Source organism: Lipophrys pholis, assembly GCF_963383615.2.
Source record: "Lipophrys pholis genome assembly, chromosome: 7".
NCBI lineage: Eukaryota > Metazoa > Chordata > Actinopteri > Blenniiformes > Blenniidae > Lipophrys > Lipophrys pholis.
In genome coordinates, this window is record NC_137638.1 from 33,107,606 (window position 1) to 33,125,439 (window position 17,834).

Sequence of the window (17,834 nt, forward strand, 5' to 3'; positions counted from 1 at the left end):
TGTAGGACGCTTGTTATCAGTGTAGCCAAGTACTGAGAAGCTCTTTTAATCATCACCTCACATTTGTTCTTATACATTTCACTGGATCCTGAAACTGAAGAGCACCAGAGGAACACTTTTATCTACACCCAAGGAGCACTCCTGCGAATCCAGAGTGAATCCAGACTAAATCCAGAGTGAATCCAAAGTGAACCAAGATTAAATCCAGACTAAAACTAGACTAAATCCAGAGTGAATCCAGAGTGAATCAAGATTAAATCCAGACTAAAACTAGACTAAATCCAGAGTGAATCCAGACTGAATCCAGACTGAATCCAGACTAAATCCAGACTAAATCCAGAGTGAATCCAGAGTGAATCCAGACTAAATCCAGAGTGAATCCAGACTGAATCCAGAGTGAATCCAGACTGGTGTGGTGTCACTATACGTGATGTGTCCTGTCTCACCTGTCTTGATGACGGGCACCTGGGCCATGCTATGTGAGGACATGGACAGGTGGGTCAGGTGGGACATGGGGATCTTTGGCGAGGACAGCAAAGAGGGCGTGGCCACCGGGGAATAGTTGAAGAGGGCGGCGCTGTAGCTCTGTCTGCGGCCTTCTCGCCGGTTGCTGTCGATGGCTGCCTGGAGCTCGCCGGGGGAACTCAGCCCCCGCTTGTCACATTCGTACGGGTACAGGTACTTCATATACCTGCAACACACACACACACACACACCGTGTTAGACTGAGCACACACACACACACACACACACACACACACACACACACACACACACACACACACACACACACACACACACACACACACACACACACACACACACACGGTGAGAGTATTTGTTGACAATATGAAGTATGTCTCAGCCGTGATGCTGAATAATGAGTAAAGACTGTAAAGAAATGAAAGTGTTAGATATTGAGTGATCTAAAGTAAAGTGATGGAAACATTGATCCAGACTAGAGACACATTCACACCACGCTGGCAGCGCCCAGCTTCTCTTCTCTTGATTCCAGAGTTGTAACGGTTGGCGATGCGTAGTGGGGGACTCACTGTGTTCGCAGAGTGAACGCTGCACTGGTGATGGAGGTCGGGAGGTTCAGGCCTTTGGTGATCTCTCGCCATATTTTCTTATTGATGACTTCCACTAAGCCGCCCTTCTCTGTGACCAGCTTGTAGAGCAGGTAGAGATCCAGCACCTGCTTGGCCATGATGGGGATCCGGTTCACTGGAGTCCCTGCAGAGAAAACACCTCTATCATCCATCCTCCACGAAGAGCTGCTGCAGCTAATGCTACTGCTAAAGCTACTGCTCCTGCTCCTCCTGCTGCTAATGCTGCTGCTAAAGCTAATGCTCATCCTGCTCCTCCTGCTGCTGTTAATGCTGCTGCTAAAGCTACTGCACCTGCTCCTACTGCTCTTCCTGCTGCTGCTGCTGCTAAAGCTACTGCTCCTTCTCCTCCTGCTGCTAATGCTACTGGTACTGCTCCTCCTGCTGCTGCTAATGCTGCTGCTAATGCTAATGCTGCTGCTAAAGCTAATGCTACTGCTCATCCTGGTGCTGCTGCTAATGCTGCTGCTAAAGCTACTGCTCCTCCAGCTGCTGCTGCTGCTTCTGCTAATGCTGCTGCTAAAGCTACTGCTCCTGCTCCTCCTGCTGCTGCTGCTGCTAAAGCTACTGCTCCTGCTGCTGCTCCTCTTACTGTTGCTGCTAAAGCTACTGCTCCTGCTCCTCCTGCTGCTGCTGCTCCTACTGCTCCTGCTGCTGCTCCTCTTGCTGCTGCTGCTAAAGCTACTGCTCCTGCCCCTCCTGCTGCTGCTGCTAATGCTGCTAATGCTAATGCTGCTGCTAAAGCGAATGCTACTGCTCCTCCTGCTGCTAAAGTTACTGCTCCTCCTGCTCCTCCTGCTGCTGTTAATGCTGCTGCTAAAGCTACTGCACCTGCTCCTACTGCTCCTACTGCTCCTCCTGCTGCTGCTGCTGCTAAAGCTACTGCTCCTCCTGCTGCTGCTGCTAATGCTACTGCTAATGCTACTCCTGCTGCTGCTAATGCTGCTGCTGAAGCTACTGCTCCTGCTCCTCCTCCTGCTGCTGCTAATGCTACCGCTAATGCTACTGCTCCTCCTGCTGCTGCTGCTAAAGCTACTGCTCCTGATCCTCCTGCTGCTGCTGCTAATGCTACTGCTAATGCTACTCCTGCTGCTGCTAATGCTGCTGCTAAAGCTAATGATACTGCTCCTCCTGCTGCTGCTGCTAATGCTACCGCTAAAGCTACTGCTCCTGCTCCTCCTGCTGCAGCTGCTGCTAATCAGGAGCACAAGACCCTACCAGGTGACCCTGCCAGGAGCAAAAGACCCTACCAGGTGACCCTACCGGGAGCATGAGACCCTACCAGGTGACCCTGCCAGGAGCATGAGACCCCACCAGGTGACCCAACTGGGAGCATGAGACTCTACCAGGTGACCCTGCCAGGAGCATGAGACCCTACCAGGAGCACAAGAACTTACCAGGTGACCCGACCAGGAGCAAAAGACCCTACCAAGTGACCCTACCAGATCATGAGACCCTACCAGGAGCATAAGACCCTACCAGGAGCATGAGACCCCACCAGGTGACCCTACCAGTAGCATAGGACCCTACCAAGAGCAAGTGACCATACCAGGTGACCCTACCACGAGCATGAGACCCTACCAGGTGACCCTACCAGCAGCCCAAGACCCTACCAGGGGCACGAGACCCTACCAGGTGACCCTACCAGGAGCATGAGACCCTACCAGGTGACCCTACCAGGAGCATAGGACCCTACCAAGAGCATGTGACCATACCAGGAGCATGTGACCCTACCAGGTGACCCTACCAGGGGCACAAGGCCCTACTAGGAGCACGAGACGGTATAAACGCTCTACCATGAGTTGCCGTGACATGAACCCAGAAATGAGGTCCCTTTGTCGGGGTCAGTCCACAGAAAGCACCGCTGAATAATCATTTTCACATAAAAACTTTTATAAGAACTCGATTGTATATGTTGTTATTCATGGTACAGGGGAGGAACTCTTGGAAATTCATGTTGAGAAACGTTGTCCGGAGCTGTACAGGCGGAGATGCCCCCCTGTGCCCACCATCAGCCGACTGGCACAGCCTGGGACCCGCTACTGATTAGTTCAGGCGCCGGGACCAAATTTTCAAGAAAAACACGTTATATAGTGAAATATGAAGGTAAAAGCAACAGCAGTGAAAACAGTCAAAATGAGCTTTAGGGCCCAAAGGGTTAAAAACCTCCACCTCTTGCCATCAATTCTTGCCTGCTACCATGAATAACTGTTAATGTCAGCACTTTTATATTTATTTCAGGTATCCTTTGGCGTACCACTGGAGGTACTCGTACCACACTTTGAGAATGACTGGTCTAAAGAAGTGCAGGCCTCCCTAGCCTCAGTTAGGTTCAGACAGGGTAGAGTGATAGAGTGATAGAGTGATAGAGTGATAGAGTGACAGATTGAGGAGTTCAGCCATCAGGAGAGACTCAAAGTTGAGCCGCTGCTCCTCTACATTGAGAGGAGCCAGCTGAGGTGGTTCATCTGTTAAGGACGCCCCCTGGTGGCCTCCCTTTAGAAGTCTACCAGACAGGTCCAACTGGGAGGAGGACCGAGGTGGGCCCAGGACTCTGGAGAGATCATATCTCTGGTTTGGTCTGGGAGGAGGACCGAGGTGGGCCCAGGACCCTGGAGAGATCATATCTCTGGTTTGGTCTGGGAGGAGGACCGAGGTGGGCCCAGGACCCTGGAGAGATCATATCTCTGGTTTGGTCTGGGAGCGTCTCGGGGTTCTAACCCCGGAAGAGCTGGAGGAAGTTGTGGGGGACAAGGATGTCTGGACATCTCCCCTGTCTATACTGCCAGCACCACCTCTAGTGGACTGAGAGGGAAAGACGATGGATGGATGGATGGATGGAGGGATGGATGGATGGATGGATGGATGGAGGGATGGAGGGATGGATGGAGGGATGGATGGATGGATGGACGGATAGATGGAGGGATGGCTGGATGGCTGGATGGATGGATGGATGGATGGAGGGATGGATGGATGGATGGACGGATAGATGGAGGGATGGCTGGATGGATGGATGGAGGGATGGATGGATGGACAGATGGATGGATGGAGGGATGGATGGATGGATGGATGGATGGATGGACGGATGGATGGATGGATGGATGGATAGAGGGATGGATGGATGGATGGAGGGATGGATAGATGGAGGGATGGCTGGATGGATGGATGAAGGGATGGATGGATGGAGGGATGGATGGATGGATGGATGGATGGAGGGATGGATGGATGGATGGATGGACGGATGGATGGCTGGATGGATGGATGGAGGGATGGATGATGGATGGAGGGATGGATAGATGGAGGGATGGCTGGATGGATGGATGGATGGAGGGATGGATGGATGGAGGGATGGATGGATGGATGGAGGGATGGATGGATGGATGGATGGAGGGATGGATGGATGGACAGATGGATGGATGGATGGACGGATGGACGGATGGATGGATGGATGGATGGATGGATGGATGGATGGATGGATGGATGGATGGAGGGATGGCTGGATGGATGGATGGAGGGATGGATGGATGGAGGGATGGAGGGATGGATGGATGGAGGGATGGCTGGATGGAGGGATGGAGGGATGGAGGGATGGCTGGATGGAGGGATGGATGGAGGGATGGATGGATGGATGGATGGATGGAGGGATGGATGGATGGATGGAGGGACATGTTTTACCTTTAATTTCATCACTAAAAATAAAGTAATTTTCTATCTCAGCAGTATTTATTAGGGTCACACAGCAGGTGTGTTCAAATCCAACATTTATATTTATTTAAAAAAGAAGATGTGTGTATTCAGCATATCAAACACCAGAAAATGCACATTTACATTTTAAAGTTTAATTGCATAATGGATAAATAATAATAATAATAATAATAATAATAATAATAATAATAATAATAATAATAATAATAATAATAATAATAATAATAATAATAATAATAATAATAATAAAGAGTGTTTGAGGTTATGTACCTTTGTAAGTATTTTCATGTCATTTAGAAGAAAGGAAGCTTAATGTGGTGTAACCACTTAGTATTTGTGTATTCAATATATGATTTGATAGCTCATATATCTCAATCACACAGAAACCAGACTTCTTATGAATTGAATTCCAAGGTATATATACATTTACATTTATTTTGTATTTGATTTCAAGAGGTTATCAGGTTTAGGCTCATGTTCTCATTTACCACAGAAATCTGGTAACAGACGTGTTTCAGTGGAATTTATTCTAAAACAGCAATAGAATCTTCTTTTATATTTTCGATGCTGGTTTCATTAGATTACTTTTACAAACTAAAAGTTTCAAACGGTGTCGCCACAAGAACACAAGATGTGTATTTATTGAATGTTTTAATGGTTTTTACAGAAAAGCATCTAAATCAGCACAAAGAGTCGATTCAATCAACACATGAACATTTGTGTTGGTTTCATCCTCATGTTATACTTCACTGTCCAGGTTCATAAAGAATAAAGAGCATGTCAGATTTAAAATTACTTTTATTTAATTTAGGATACAAATGACAAATGAATCTAAAAAAAAAAGCCAAATATTGTGAAACTGAGAATGTTGAGACTCTTTTCCGAGATACTTTAATATGGAAACATAGCAGCTGCTGAAGCTGTCAGACAAACAGTCAAATATGGATTTATACTTGAGAGAATTCAAAAAGTTTACAGCATGTTGGATTTATAATATTTAGAGTAACTATGAAAGCTCTTTTACTCTTTTTAAATGTACATATGTGAGTTATTGAAGCTGGACTGCAGAGAAAAGGCAGATTTATTTTATTGGATTTGAGACAAACATGCTTGAATTCATGTGTTCATGCTGGATTTCTACATTTCTACTTTGCTTTGTCCTGAAACTGAGGCAGGAGAACTGATGTGAACATTAGTTCAGATGTTGCTGGTCTTTGTCAGTGAGACACATTTTGTCCGACTCACAGTGAAAGTCATTAACAAGAGAGGAAGAGGAGGAAAAATCACAGATGAATGAGTCCAAACTTTACAAATGCAATCTGAGGATAATGAGACTCATCTATTAATGACTGCCAACCTGCCTCCTTATTAGCTAAAGTAAAGTGGCCGCATAATAATTTCTATTTGCTATTTAATGTGAGACATAAGAGGCAGCGGCCGTCCTTTGTGGAGCTTCACTGTTTGACCCTCAGATAATTAACCTGCTTTCTGCTGACAGCCTCCATCGGCCACATCGGATTTACCATAATAGCCCTGAATGGCTGCTGCAGATATAGTGCAACAACAGCAGTGTGTGTGTGTGTGTGTGTGTGTGTGTGTGTGTGTGTGTGTGTGTGTGTGTGTGTGTGCGGCCGGGGGGGGGGGGGTTGGGTGGGGGGTGGGGGGGGGGGGGGTGAAGTATAGTCTGAGGTGCTGAAGCCACATCAATTAAGGACAGTAATTATGGCTTCATTCTGTGGTGATGGCAGGAACAAATGAAACACTATTAAACAAAAGATTGATGCCTCACACACACACACACACACACACACACACACACACACACACACACACACACACACACACACACACACACACACACAGGACAAAAGCAGATGTAAGTCTGACGAGGAAGAGGAACAGCAGGAGGAGGAGGAGCAGGAGCAGCAGCAGGAGGAGGAAGAGGAGGAGGAGGAGCAGTAGGAGGAGGAGGAGGAGGAGGAGCAGGAGCGAGAGGAGGAGGAGGAGCAGGTGGGGAGGAGGAGCAGCAGGAGGAGGAAGAGGAGGAGCAAGAGGAGCAGTAGGAAGAGGAGGAGGAGCAGGAGCGAGAGGAGGAGGAGGAGCAACAGGAGGAGGAGGAGGAGCAGCAGGAGTGGGAGGCAAAGGAGCAGGAGGAGCAGGAGGAAGAGGAAGAGGAAGAGGTGGAGGAAGAGGAGGAGGAGGAGCAGCAGGAGGAGGAGGAGGAGGAAGAGAAAGTTAAAGTGACTGAAATGTTTTTGTTTATGTGGAAAATGAATCCTAAATCAAATCAAAGTGTTTAACTTGATGCAGCCGGTCTGCAACATAATTCAATGGATACATCAGCAGATTTATACAGATCTTTAAAATGATGATGATGATGGTGATGATGATGATGATGGTGATGAGGATGAGGATGGTGATGATCAAGATGAAAATTATGATACAGATGATGAGGATGAGGATGATGATGATGAGGGTGATGATGGTGATGATGAGGATGATGAGGATGAGGATGATGGTGATGATGAAGATGAAGATGAAGATGAAGATGAAGATGATGATGATGATGATGATGATGATGATGATGATGATGATGATGGTGGTGATGATGATGAACGTGATTGTGATGGTGATGAGCAGTAATAGTGCCTCCACCGTGCATCAGTCACCTGATGAGCCTGTTCCAGCAGCAGCATGCAGCCAGACCAGTGATAGTGCCTCCACCGTGCTTTACAGATGAGCTTGTAAGGTGGGAACGGTCCCATGACTCCATCAGGCTGTTCTCTGTTTCTGACTGGTTGATTCCAAATGGTTCTGACTGTCACTGCTGACCGGCGGTTGGCTGCTGGAGCTTTAAAGACCAGGAAATAAAACCCAAACACTTTTCTCATGTTTTCATCTTCAACCCAAACAAAACGACAGAATTATGGAGCGACTGGAACTCTTCTGCTGAGCATCATGGCGTCTCTGCAGGAGCTGCTCTGGCGCCATCTCCTCCAACGACCACAATGCCATCACCTCCAACCGCCACAACGCCATTACCTCCAACGACCAAAATGCCATCACCTCCAACCGCCACAACGCCATCACCTCCAACGACCAAAATGCCATCACCTCCAACCACCACAACGCCATCATTTCCAACCACCACAACGCCATCTCCTCCAACCGCCACAACGCCATCACCTCCAACCACCACAATGCCATGTCCTCCAACCACAACAACGCCATCACCTCCCTGGCCACAACGCCATCTCCTCCAACCACCACAACGCCATCTCCTCCAACCGCCACAACGCCATCACCTCCAACCACCACAATGCCATGTCCTCCAACCACAACAACGCCATCACCTCCCTGGCCACAACGCCATCACCTCCAACCACCACAACGCCATCACCTCCAACCACCACAACGCCATCACCTCCAACCACCATAACGCCATCTCCTCCAACCACTACAATGCCATCATCTCCAACCACCACAACGCCATGTCCTCCAACCACCACAACGCCATCTTCTCCAACCGCCACAACGCCATCTCCTCCAACCGCCACAACGCCATCTCCTCCAACCACTACAATGCCATCATCTCCAACCACCACAACGCCATGTCCTCCAACCACCACAACGCCATCTTCTCCAACCACCACAACGCCATCTCCTCCAACCACCACAACGCCATCTCCTCCAACCACCACAACGCCATCTCCTCCAACCACCACAACGCCATCTCCTCCAACCACCACAACGCCATCTCCTCCAACCGCCACAACGCCATCTCCTCCAACCGCCTCAGTGCCATCTCCTCCAACCACCACAATGCCACCTTCTCCAACCGCCACAACGCCATCTCCTCCAACCACCACAACGCCATCTCCTCCAACCACCACAACGCCATCTCCTCCAACCACCACAACGCCATCTCCTCCAACCACCACAACGCCATCTCCTCCAACCACCACAACACCATTTCCTCCAACCGCCACAATGCCATCACCTCCATGGCCACAACGCCATCACGGCCAACCACCGCCAACCACCACAACACCATCTCCTCCAACCACCACAATGCCGTCTTCTCCAACTGCCACAACGCCATCACCACCATGGCCACAACGCCACCACCGCCACCACCGCCAACCACCGCCAACCACCACAAAACCATCTCCTCCAATCACCACAATGTCATCTCCTCTGACTTCTTCAGGGCCTGCAGCATCTGGCGCTGCAGTGTCAGGCCCTGCAAACACAGGCCCTGCAATGTTAGGCCCTGGAGACACAGACCCTGCAGTGTTCGGCCCTGCAGTGTCAGGCCCTGCAGAAAAAGGCCCTACAGTGTCAGGCTCTGCAGACAAAGGCCCTGTAGTGTCAGGCCCAGCAGACAAAGGCCCTGCAGTGTCAGGCCCTGCAGTGTCAGGCCCTGTAGTGTCAGGCCCTGCAGAAAAAGGCCCTACAGTGTCAGGCTCTGCAGACAAAGGCCCTGTAGTGTCAGGCCCTGCAGACAAAGGCCATGTAGTGTAAGGCCCTGCAGTGTCAGGCTCTGCAGACAAAGGCCCTGCAGTGTCAGGCCCTGCAGACACAGACCCTGCAGTGATAGGCCCTGCAGACAAAGGCCCTGCAGTGTCAGGCCCTGCAGAGAAAGGCCCTGTAGTGTCAGGCCCTGCAGTGTCAGGCTCTGCAGACAAAGGCCCTGCAGACACAGACCCTGCAGTGTGAGGCCCTGCAGACCAAGGCCCTGCAGTGTCAGGCCCTGCAGACACAGGCCCTGCAGTGTGAGGCCCTGCAGACAAAGGCCCTGCAGTGGCAGGCCCTGCAGACACAGACCCTGAGTGTCAGGTTTGTCCAGCTTCTCGGTGAGACGCAGGAACTGACAGTCACGTCAGGATGAGCTGCAGCTCCAGTGAGAAGAAGGCATTTCAATATGAACAAAATCTCTGAGGAAGGTTTCAGAACCTGGTTTGATTGATGAGACCAAGAAGGGACGGAGGGACTTCATCCAGAACAACCACAGAAAGAACTGAGTCTTCGTGTCCCCAAGAATTCTGGCCGTCAGACTGAGGCTGTGACGTCGTCAACCGCCCCGTGGGGTTCCCACACCGTGGGGTTCCCACACCGTGAACCGCCCCGTGGGGTTCCCACACCGTGAACCGCCCCGTGGGGTTCCCACACCGTGGGGTTCCCACACCGTGAACCGCCCCGTGGGGTTCCCACACCGTGAACCGCCCCGTGGGGTTCCCACACCGTGAACCGCCCCGTGGGGTTCCCACACCGTGAACCGCCCCGTGGGGTTCCCACACCGTGAACCAGCATTATTGTCCAGGAAGATGTGGACAGCACAGCGGGACTGAGAGGAGCTGGTCTCCTGCTGTAATCAGCTTTTTAACTGTAAATTCCACAAGATGCTGGAAGTAAAACCGTTCTTACTAAATACACCAAAGCAAAGCAGCTCTTCAGCTTATCTTTATGACCCGATTCAAACATGGAGCCACGCCGCTCTATAAAACTATTATTTTGCTGGAGATCCAAACAAAGAGCGGGGTAATAAATAAGAGCTGGGGGCTTTTGTGTGACAGCGTGCAGGAGACGGCAAGCCTCTTAAAACAAGATTTAGGTGCTTTCAATACGCAGGCTGATGTATTTGTCTGTGTGATGGCCTGAAAGAGATAGAAGGAAGAATAGAGTGAGAATGGAGGCTCTTTTGTCAGCACAAACTAGCCCATCAGCTCATGTGTCATTATGACAGTGAGCAATGGCGGGACGCCACCCTGCACACACTGCAGCCATCATCCTCATGCTGGGTGGCTCGGCGGGGACCAAGACTTTCTCCTCCTCTTCATCTTTTAGAATCGGAGGAAGAACGAGTATCGGCCACTCGGGTTCAAACCTCTGTCCCCATGTGTCCCACACATTTCAATCCCAATACCAAGACATTACTAATCAATTCAAAGCTCCCAGCAGCGTGGACCTCACATGGGACACATGTCCCCCAGGTGGCCTATTTTGGCCTGTGGATGTGATGAGGGCTGACTTTGATCATACAGGCTGAGCCGAGCATGTATAGGCTGTCCATCCACCAGGTGGTGCTATATCTGTGAATAGAGATTGTCTATGGAATTGATCAGGACAGGACTGTGATGAAACATGTCAAGTTTCAGGCCTATTTCAGCATGTAGAGCAGAGTTACACATCACTTCCTGTCAACATAACTTCTAATGACTACAAAAACTTCATCCGTATCAAGTGTGAAACTAGACAAAATCAAGACAAAAAAATTAAATGTGGTTTCCTAAACATTAGATCTTTATCATCCAAAGCTCTTCTAGTCAATGATCTGATAACCGAACACAACATTGATCTCTTTGGATGAACAGAAACCTGGCTACGTAAAGATGAGTATGTTAGTCTAAATGAAGCCTCCCCTCCAAGTCATATTAACACTCAAATAGCTCGTGAAAGTGGTCGAGGAGGGGGCGTGGCAGCCATCTTTAACTCTCAGTTACTAATTAACATGAACCCAAAACCCAACTTTAGTTCTTTTGAGAGTCTGACCATGACCATGCGACACCCGTCAAATAAAATAGTAAATTCTGTAGAATCTGTAATCATTTCTCGTCCTCCTGGACCTTCTTCAACTTTTCTAACTGAATTCTCTGAATTGTTGTCAGATGTAGCCCTGACTAAAGATAAGGTTATCATGGTAGGAGACTTCAATGTTCATGTTGACCTAGAAAATGATAGTTTCAGTGCCAGCTTTAAATCTACACTTGACTCTCTAGGTTTCTCTCAGGTAGTAGACGGGCCTACCCATAAACATCTCCACACCCTAGACCTTATTCTAACTTATGGTTTGAATATAGAGCATCTGACCATCTCTCCTCACAATGATTTCCTGTCAGATCACTTCTTAATAACCTTTGACTTTGTTCTAAATAGTTCTAACCCTCCGGTTAAAGCCGTGTTAACCAGGTCTCTCTCTGATAACATAGTAACTAAATTCAAGGAAAGAATTCCCTCTGCTATAGAATCAGTAGTGAATCTTCCTGACCCGTATACTGTTGCTAGCTCAGACATTGAATACCTAACAAACAGTCTGACAGATATGCTAAAAACAACGCTAGACGACATAGCTCCTCAAAAAATGAAAATGAAAAAACAGGAAAAGTCCTCCCCATGGTTTAACTCATCAACTCGCGAGCTTAAACAACGCTCCCGTAGATTAGAAAGAACTTGGCGTTCAACAAAAACAGAGCTAGATTATATAGCCTGGAAGGATAGCTTCAAAACTTATAAGAAAGCTCTGAGTAGAAGTAGAACTAATTACTACTCATCCTTAATAGAGGAAAACAAAAACAACCCTCGCTTTCTTTTCAGTACTGTAGCCAAACTGACCAAGAACCAAAATAGCGTTGAGCCCACCATTCCTATCAATATATGTAGTGAGGACTTCATGAAGTTCTTTCAAAATAAAATGACAAGGCTTAGGGATAACATCCATCAAACCCTACCGTCCGTTAGCCCCATAACAGAGGAACTGGTTAAACCTAACAGTCATCTGGAATGCTTTCAGCAAATACAACTAGTCCAACTAAACTCCCTTATTTCTTCTGCTAAACCAACTACTAGCCTGTTGGACCCAATTCCTACTAGAATTCTGAAAGAGGCACTGCCACTAATCAATAATTCTATACTCACAATTATTAACCAGTCTCTAACAATAGGCTATGTGCCCCAATCCTTTAAACTAGCAGTTATTAAACCTCTCATTAAGAAGCCAAACTTAGACACAAGCCTTCTCTCAAACTACAGGCCCATCTCCAACCTTCCTTTCCTGTCAAAGGTTCTGGAGAAAGGAGTCGCTAAACAACTCCAGGATTATCTGCAGGAGAATAATCTGTTAGAGGACCTTCAGTCCAGCTTCAGAATGAACCACAGTACAGAGACTGCTCTGCTAAAAGTTACTAATGACCTTCTAATGGCCTCAGATAGAGCTCTTCTATCTGCTTTACTTCTTCTGGACCTTAGTACTGCATTTGATACTGTCCATCATAATATACTCTTAAAGGAGATTAGAAGATGTCGTCGGCATTAAAAACTTAGCCTTAAACTGGTTTAAATCATATTTATCTGACCGGTTTCAATTTGTTCATGTAAATAACAAATCTTCAATGCATGAACGGGTCCTGTGTGGAGTACCACAAGGCTCCGTCCTCGGACCGATATTGTTTAATCTCTATATGTTACCACTCGGAAATATTATTAGGAAACACAACATTAACTTTCATTGTTATGCAGATGATACTCAGCTCTATTTATCAGTTAAAGCCAATCAGGCCGACCAACTTGTTAAACTAGAGTCCTGCCTCAGGGACGTTAAGTCCTGGATGTCTATCAACTTCTTAACGCTCAACACATCCAAGACTGAGGTTCTAATCCTAGGTCCTAAAAAGCTCAGGGATTACTTTTCAGACAGTCTGATTAGGTTAGATAATATTACCTTAACCTCTAACAGTGATATTAGGAACCTGGGTGTTATTTTTGATCAGGATCTGTCCTTTATGTCCCATGTTAAACATGTCTCCAGGACAGCCTTCTTCCATCTAAGGAATATTGCAAAAATGAGAAACTTCTTGTCCTTCAAAGATGCAGAAAAAATTATTCATGCCTTTGTGACTTCAAGATTAGATTATTGTAACTCCCTAATGTCAGGATGTCCAAACTCCTCTGTTAGGACCTTACAGCTAGAGCAGAACGCTGCTGCACGTTTACTAACCAGAACTGGAAGAAGAGAGCACATCTCCCCAGTCTTGGCATCCTTACACTGGCTTCACATCAAATCTAGAATAGAATTCAACATCCTTCTGATCACATATAAAACTCTTCATCACCAGGCTCCGTCCTATATCGAGAAACTTCTAGAAGTGTATCACCCTCCACGAGCCCTTCGCTCTGAGGATGCAGGACTGTTGGTAATCCCTAAAGTCCATAAAAGTAAAACAGGAGGCAGGAGTTTCAGCCATATGGCTCCTTTACTCTGGAATCAACTACCAGCCTCGGTCCGAAAGGCCGACACCATTAGTTTATTTAAGAGGAGACTAAAAACATTCCTATTTGATAAAGCTTATCCTTAGGAATAAAATAGGAATAAAATAGGACCACTAAGTTGAGCTGCTATAGGCCTAGACTGCTGAGGGGATTTTTTCTCTCCCGTTAAAGGGAGGAACTCTACATTTGGAGCTTCTGTTTCTTGTCTTTCTTTCTTTCTCTCTGTGTAACAACATTACTGGAGCCACCAGATCCTGACAGGAGGGGAGCAGGATCCAGGGGATCAGACCCAAGACTCACAGAGTGGAGTTACGACGGTCCTACTACCCGACCCCACCACAGCACCGGGACCCCCCCACAGCACCGGGACCCCACCGCAACGGCATGGCCCTTAAACTCCAGACTGAGATTGGTTCATCAGCAGACCAACGCTCATCATAGACTTTTCTTAGTATTTGTACTTATCTGGCCTGTCTGCCACTCTCTCTCTCCCTCTTCTATTCCTCTCTCTCCCTCTTCTATTCCTCTCTCTCCCTCTTCTATTCCTCTCTCTCCCTCTTCTATTCCTCTCTCTCTCCCTCTTCTTTTCCTCTCTCTCCCTGTCCTATCCCATGTACTTCTCCCCCCAACCGGTCAAGGCGGATGGCCGTCCTTCCAGAGTCTAGGGTCCGCCCCACGGTTTCTTCCTGAAGAGGGAGTTCTTGAACTTCTCTCCATGCGAGGGAGTTTTTCCTGGCCACTGTTGCTTGTTACACCTGCTTGCTTTGGAAGGGTTTAGTTGGGTCCTGTTGTACTCTTATCATTGTAAGAGCGCTTTGAGATGTTTGTTGATGTGATTTAGCGCTTTACAAATAAAATTGAATTGAATTGAATTGAACTGGCGGGGAAGATTGGAACGCTCTTTGTCAGGAAGACCTGTGGAGTTTTAGGCCTCTTGGATTTACCCTCCATCCATCCATCTTCTCCCTCTTCTCTGTTTCCGGGTGGTGGGGGTGGCAGTCTGAGCACCGTCACCCAGATCACCTTGCACCCATTAATAACCTTCCTGCAGGTGGAGAGCCCACAGGAAGGTGGAGAGCCCACAGGAAGGTGGAGAACCCACAGGAAGGTGGAGAGCCCACAGGAAGGTGGAGAGCCCACAGGAAGGTGGAGAGCCCACAGGAAGGTGGCGCCCGGCGTGGGACATGAACCCTCTACCTTGAGACTGAGAGTCTCATATTCTACCTACTGAGCTGGCCGGGGGACATGAACCCTCTACCTTGAGACGGAGAGTCTCATGCTCTACCTACTGAGCTGGCCGGGGGACATGAACCCTCTACCTTGAGACGGAGAGTCTCATGCTCTACCTACTGAGCTGGCCGAGGGACATGAACCCTCTACCTTGAGACGGAGAGTCTCATGCTCTACCTACTGAGCTGGCCGGGGAACATGAACCCTCTACCTTGAGACGGAGAGTCTCATGCTCTACCTACTGAGCTCACCGGGGCGTGGATTTACCCTCCAGTTTAATAAGAAGAAGAAGAAGCTAGCACAGCTAACCACGCTAACACAGCTAACAGGCTAACACAACTAACCAAGCTAACACTGCTAACCAAGCTAACATGACTAACACAGCTAACCAAGCTAACAAGCTAACACTGCTAACAAAGCTAACATGACTAACACAGCGAGCCAAGCTAAAACAGCTAACACAGCTCACATAGCGAAGAAGCTAAAATAACTATATGACGGTCCGGTGACCATGAACTAATTAATTAAATAGTGATTTAATAAGAAATGTTTTTTTACATAAAATGAATTCATATTTTAATTAATGACACATTTAATTTTTTTAAAGTAATTATTATTATTATTATTATTATTATTATTATTATTATTATTATTATTATTATTATTATTATTATTATTATTATTATTATTATTATTTATATTAATATTATTATTTATATATGTTATATATGATATTTATCACAGCTGAACCTTTCTTCTTGTTCTTATGGGTTCGTATGGGAGTATGCAGGGCCTTAAGTGGTTATAAACAGAGGTTTAAGGAGGAATATAGTTTTAATAATATGTTTGTAAAGTATTTTAAGAATGGTTTTAATAATAACTTTAATAATAGTTTTGATTATCATTTTATTAATAGTTTTAACAATAATTGTATTAGTAGGTTTAATAATAGTTGTAATAATAATTGTAATAATTTGTTTATCATTTTAATAATATTTTTATAATAATTTTAATGAAAGTTTTAATAAACATTTTACAAATAGTTTTTATAATAATTGTAATAAAATGTTTAATAAACATTTCAATACAAGGTTTAATAATCGTTTTAATAATCGGTATAATAATAATTTTATTAATAGGTTTAATAAACATTTTAATAATAGTTTTAATCATGATTTTAATAATAGTTTTAATAATAGGAAGGTGACAGTACAATTAAAATCTTGTTAGTTTCAAATAAGCCATCTTGTGTGAGACAGAGAGGAATAACATCTCAGCAGTGACTTAGAGCTGCTGGAGCTGATCAATAATACTGATTTGTTTTGGTGAACATCCTCGAAGCCACTCGGCCGCCACATCCTTCAGAACAACGTTCGCAGCATTGTCTGTCCAGTCCAGTCCAGTCCAGTCCAGTCCAGTATATTCCAGTCCGGTCCAGTCCGGTCCAGTCCGGTCCGGTCCGGTCCGGTCCAGTCCGGTCCAGTCCCGTCCGGCCCAGTCCGGTCCGGTCCAGTTCAGTCCAGTCCGGTCCGTCCCGTTCGGTTCGGTTCGGTTCGGTTCGGTTCGGTTCGGTTCGGTTCGGTCCGGTCCAGTCCAGTCCAGTTCAATCCAGTCCAGTCCAGTCCAGTCCAGTCCAGTCCAGTCCGGTCCAGTCCGGTCCGGTCCAGTAGACAGTCTGACAGCAGCTTCATGTTTCACAGTCAGCTCAAGTTTACGAAGAACGACATTACAAAACATGAATGAGAAAAGTTTTTGAACAAAGCAGATTATTGAAATTGTCCATGAGCAAACACGTCAATAAGAAGGTTCTTGGTTAACGCAGAACCAATCCCAATACTATCACCTGCAGTGATTCTTCAAACAAAAACAAGACCTAGTTTTATTTTGTACAACTTAGGATATGAGCGTGGTTTAGTGGGTTAAGGCTGGAGCATTACAGCATTTTTCAAATCTTCACATATGAAGAGACACTTGATGAAAGAAGCTCTTCCTCTGCTGATCCTACAGAGTGAGTCCAGAGGTCCTTCAGCAGAGTATCAGCTCCTCCTCAACACCACAAATCCTGTGTAGTCAAACGTGTAAAACACGACATGTACATGGAAACAAACAGGTTGCCACACTTCAGCCCGATATGACAACCGGGATCAGTCAGAGCATGAAAGCCCCGCCTCCTGACCAATCAGATCTCGTGGATAATGCCCCGCCCATTCTTAAATGATGGTAATTGGTGGGCGGGTTCAGCGCTGAGCTGCAGCGGAGAGGAGAACGTATCTAGAACACTCTTTTTGACAGAACCCAGTAAATCCTGGTTTCTGAGCTCTGAAGGAGGTTCTGGTTCTTGACTTGTTCCAGGTCTGTTTATCTGTAACAATGAGGTTCATGATCAAACCTGACAGAACTGCAGAACCATGAATTAATGGAACCAGAACTTCTCCTGTCGTCATGGTGATGAATTAATATTCCAACAATAAACACAAGAGAACCTCCGCCTCAGAACCAGTGGAGGTAAATTGTAAAGTAAAAGAAGAGCAGTGAGGAAGTTCTGCCTGGAACCGTTCTGCTGGAATGAAGTGAAAGTGACTCCGGTTCTATTGTCCCATGAATTAATCTGCTCTAATCTCACCTAGTCAGGAAGGTTCTGGTTCTGGCTGCAGCAGCAGTGTTGCTTTGAGTTGCTGGATGGGTTGGAATTCTTCATAATCTCAGAGATTAACTGCTGCTCTATGGTAGAGTCAGCTGCTCTGC

The 17,834-nt window shown here is 46.8% G+C and overlaps 1 protein-coding gene across 1 annotated transcript in view; it reads right to left on the bottom strand.

The window, feature by feature from the left end:
• Window positions 1–17,834, bottom strand: part of arid3c (AT rich interactive domain 3C (BRIGHT-like)) — a gene marked incomplete at both ends in the record, with an annotated part of 148,730 nt that overhangs the window by 23,405 nt on the left and 107,491 nt on the right. Inside the window, 2 exons of the mRNA XM_080467465.1 lie at window positions 447–691; window positions 1,053–1,236. Of these exons, the coding sequence (XP_080323591.1) occupies window positions 447–691; window positions 1,053–1,236 (429 nt within the window). The remainder of the gene's footprint in view (window positions 1–446; window positions 692–1,052; window positions 1,237–17,834) is intronic.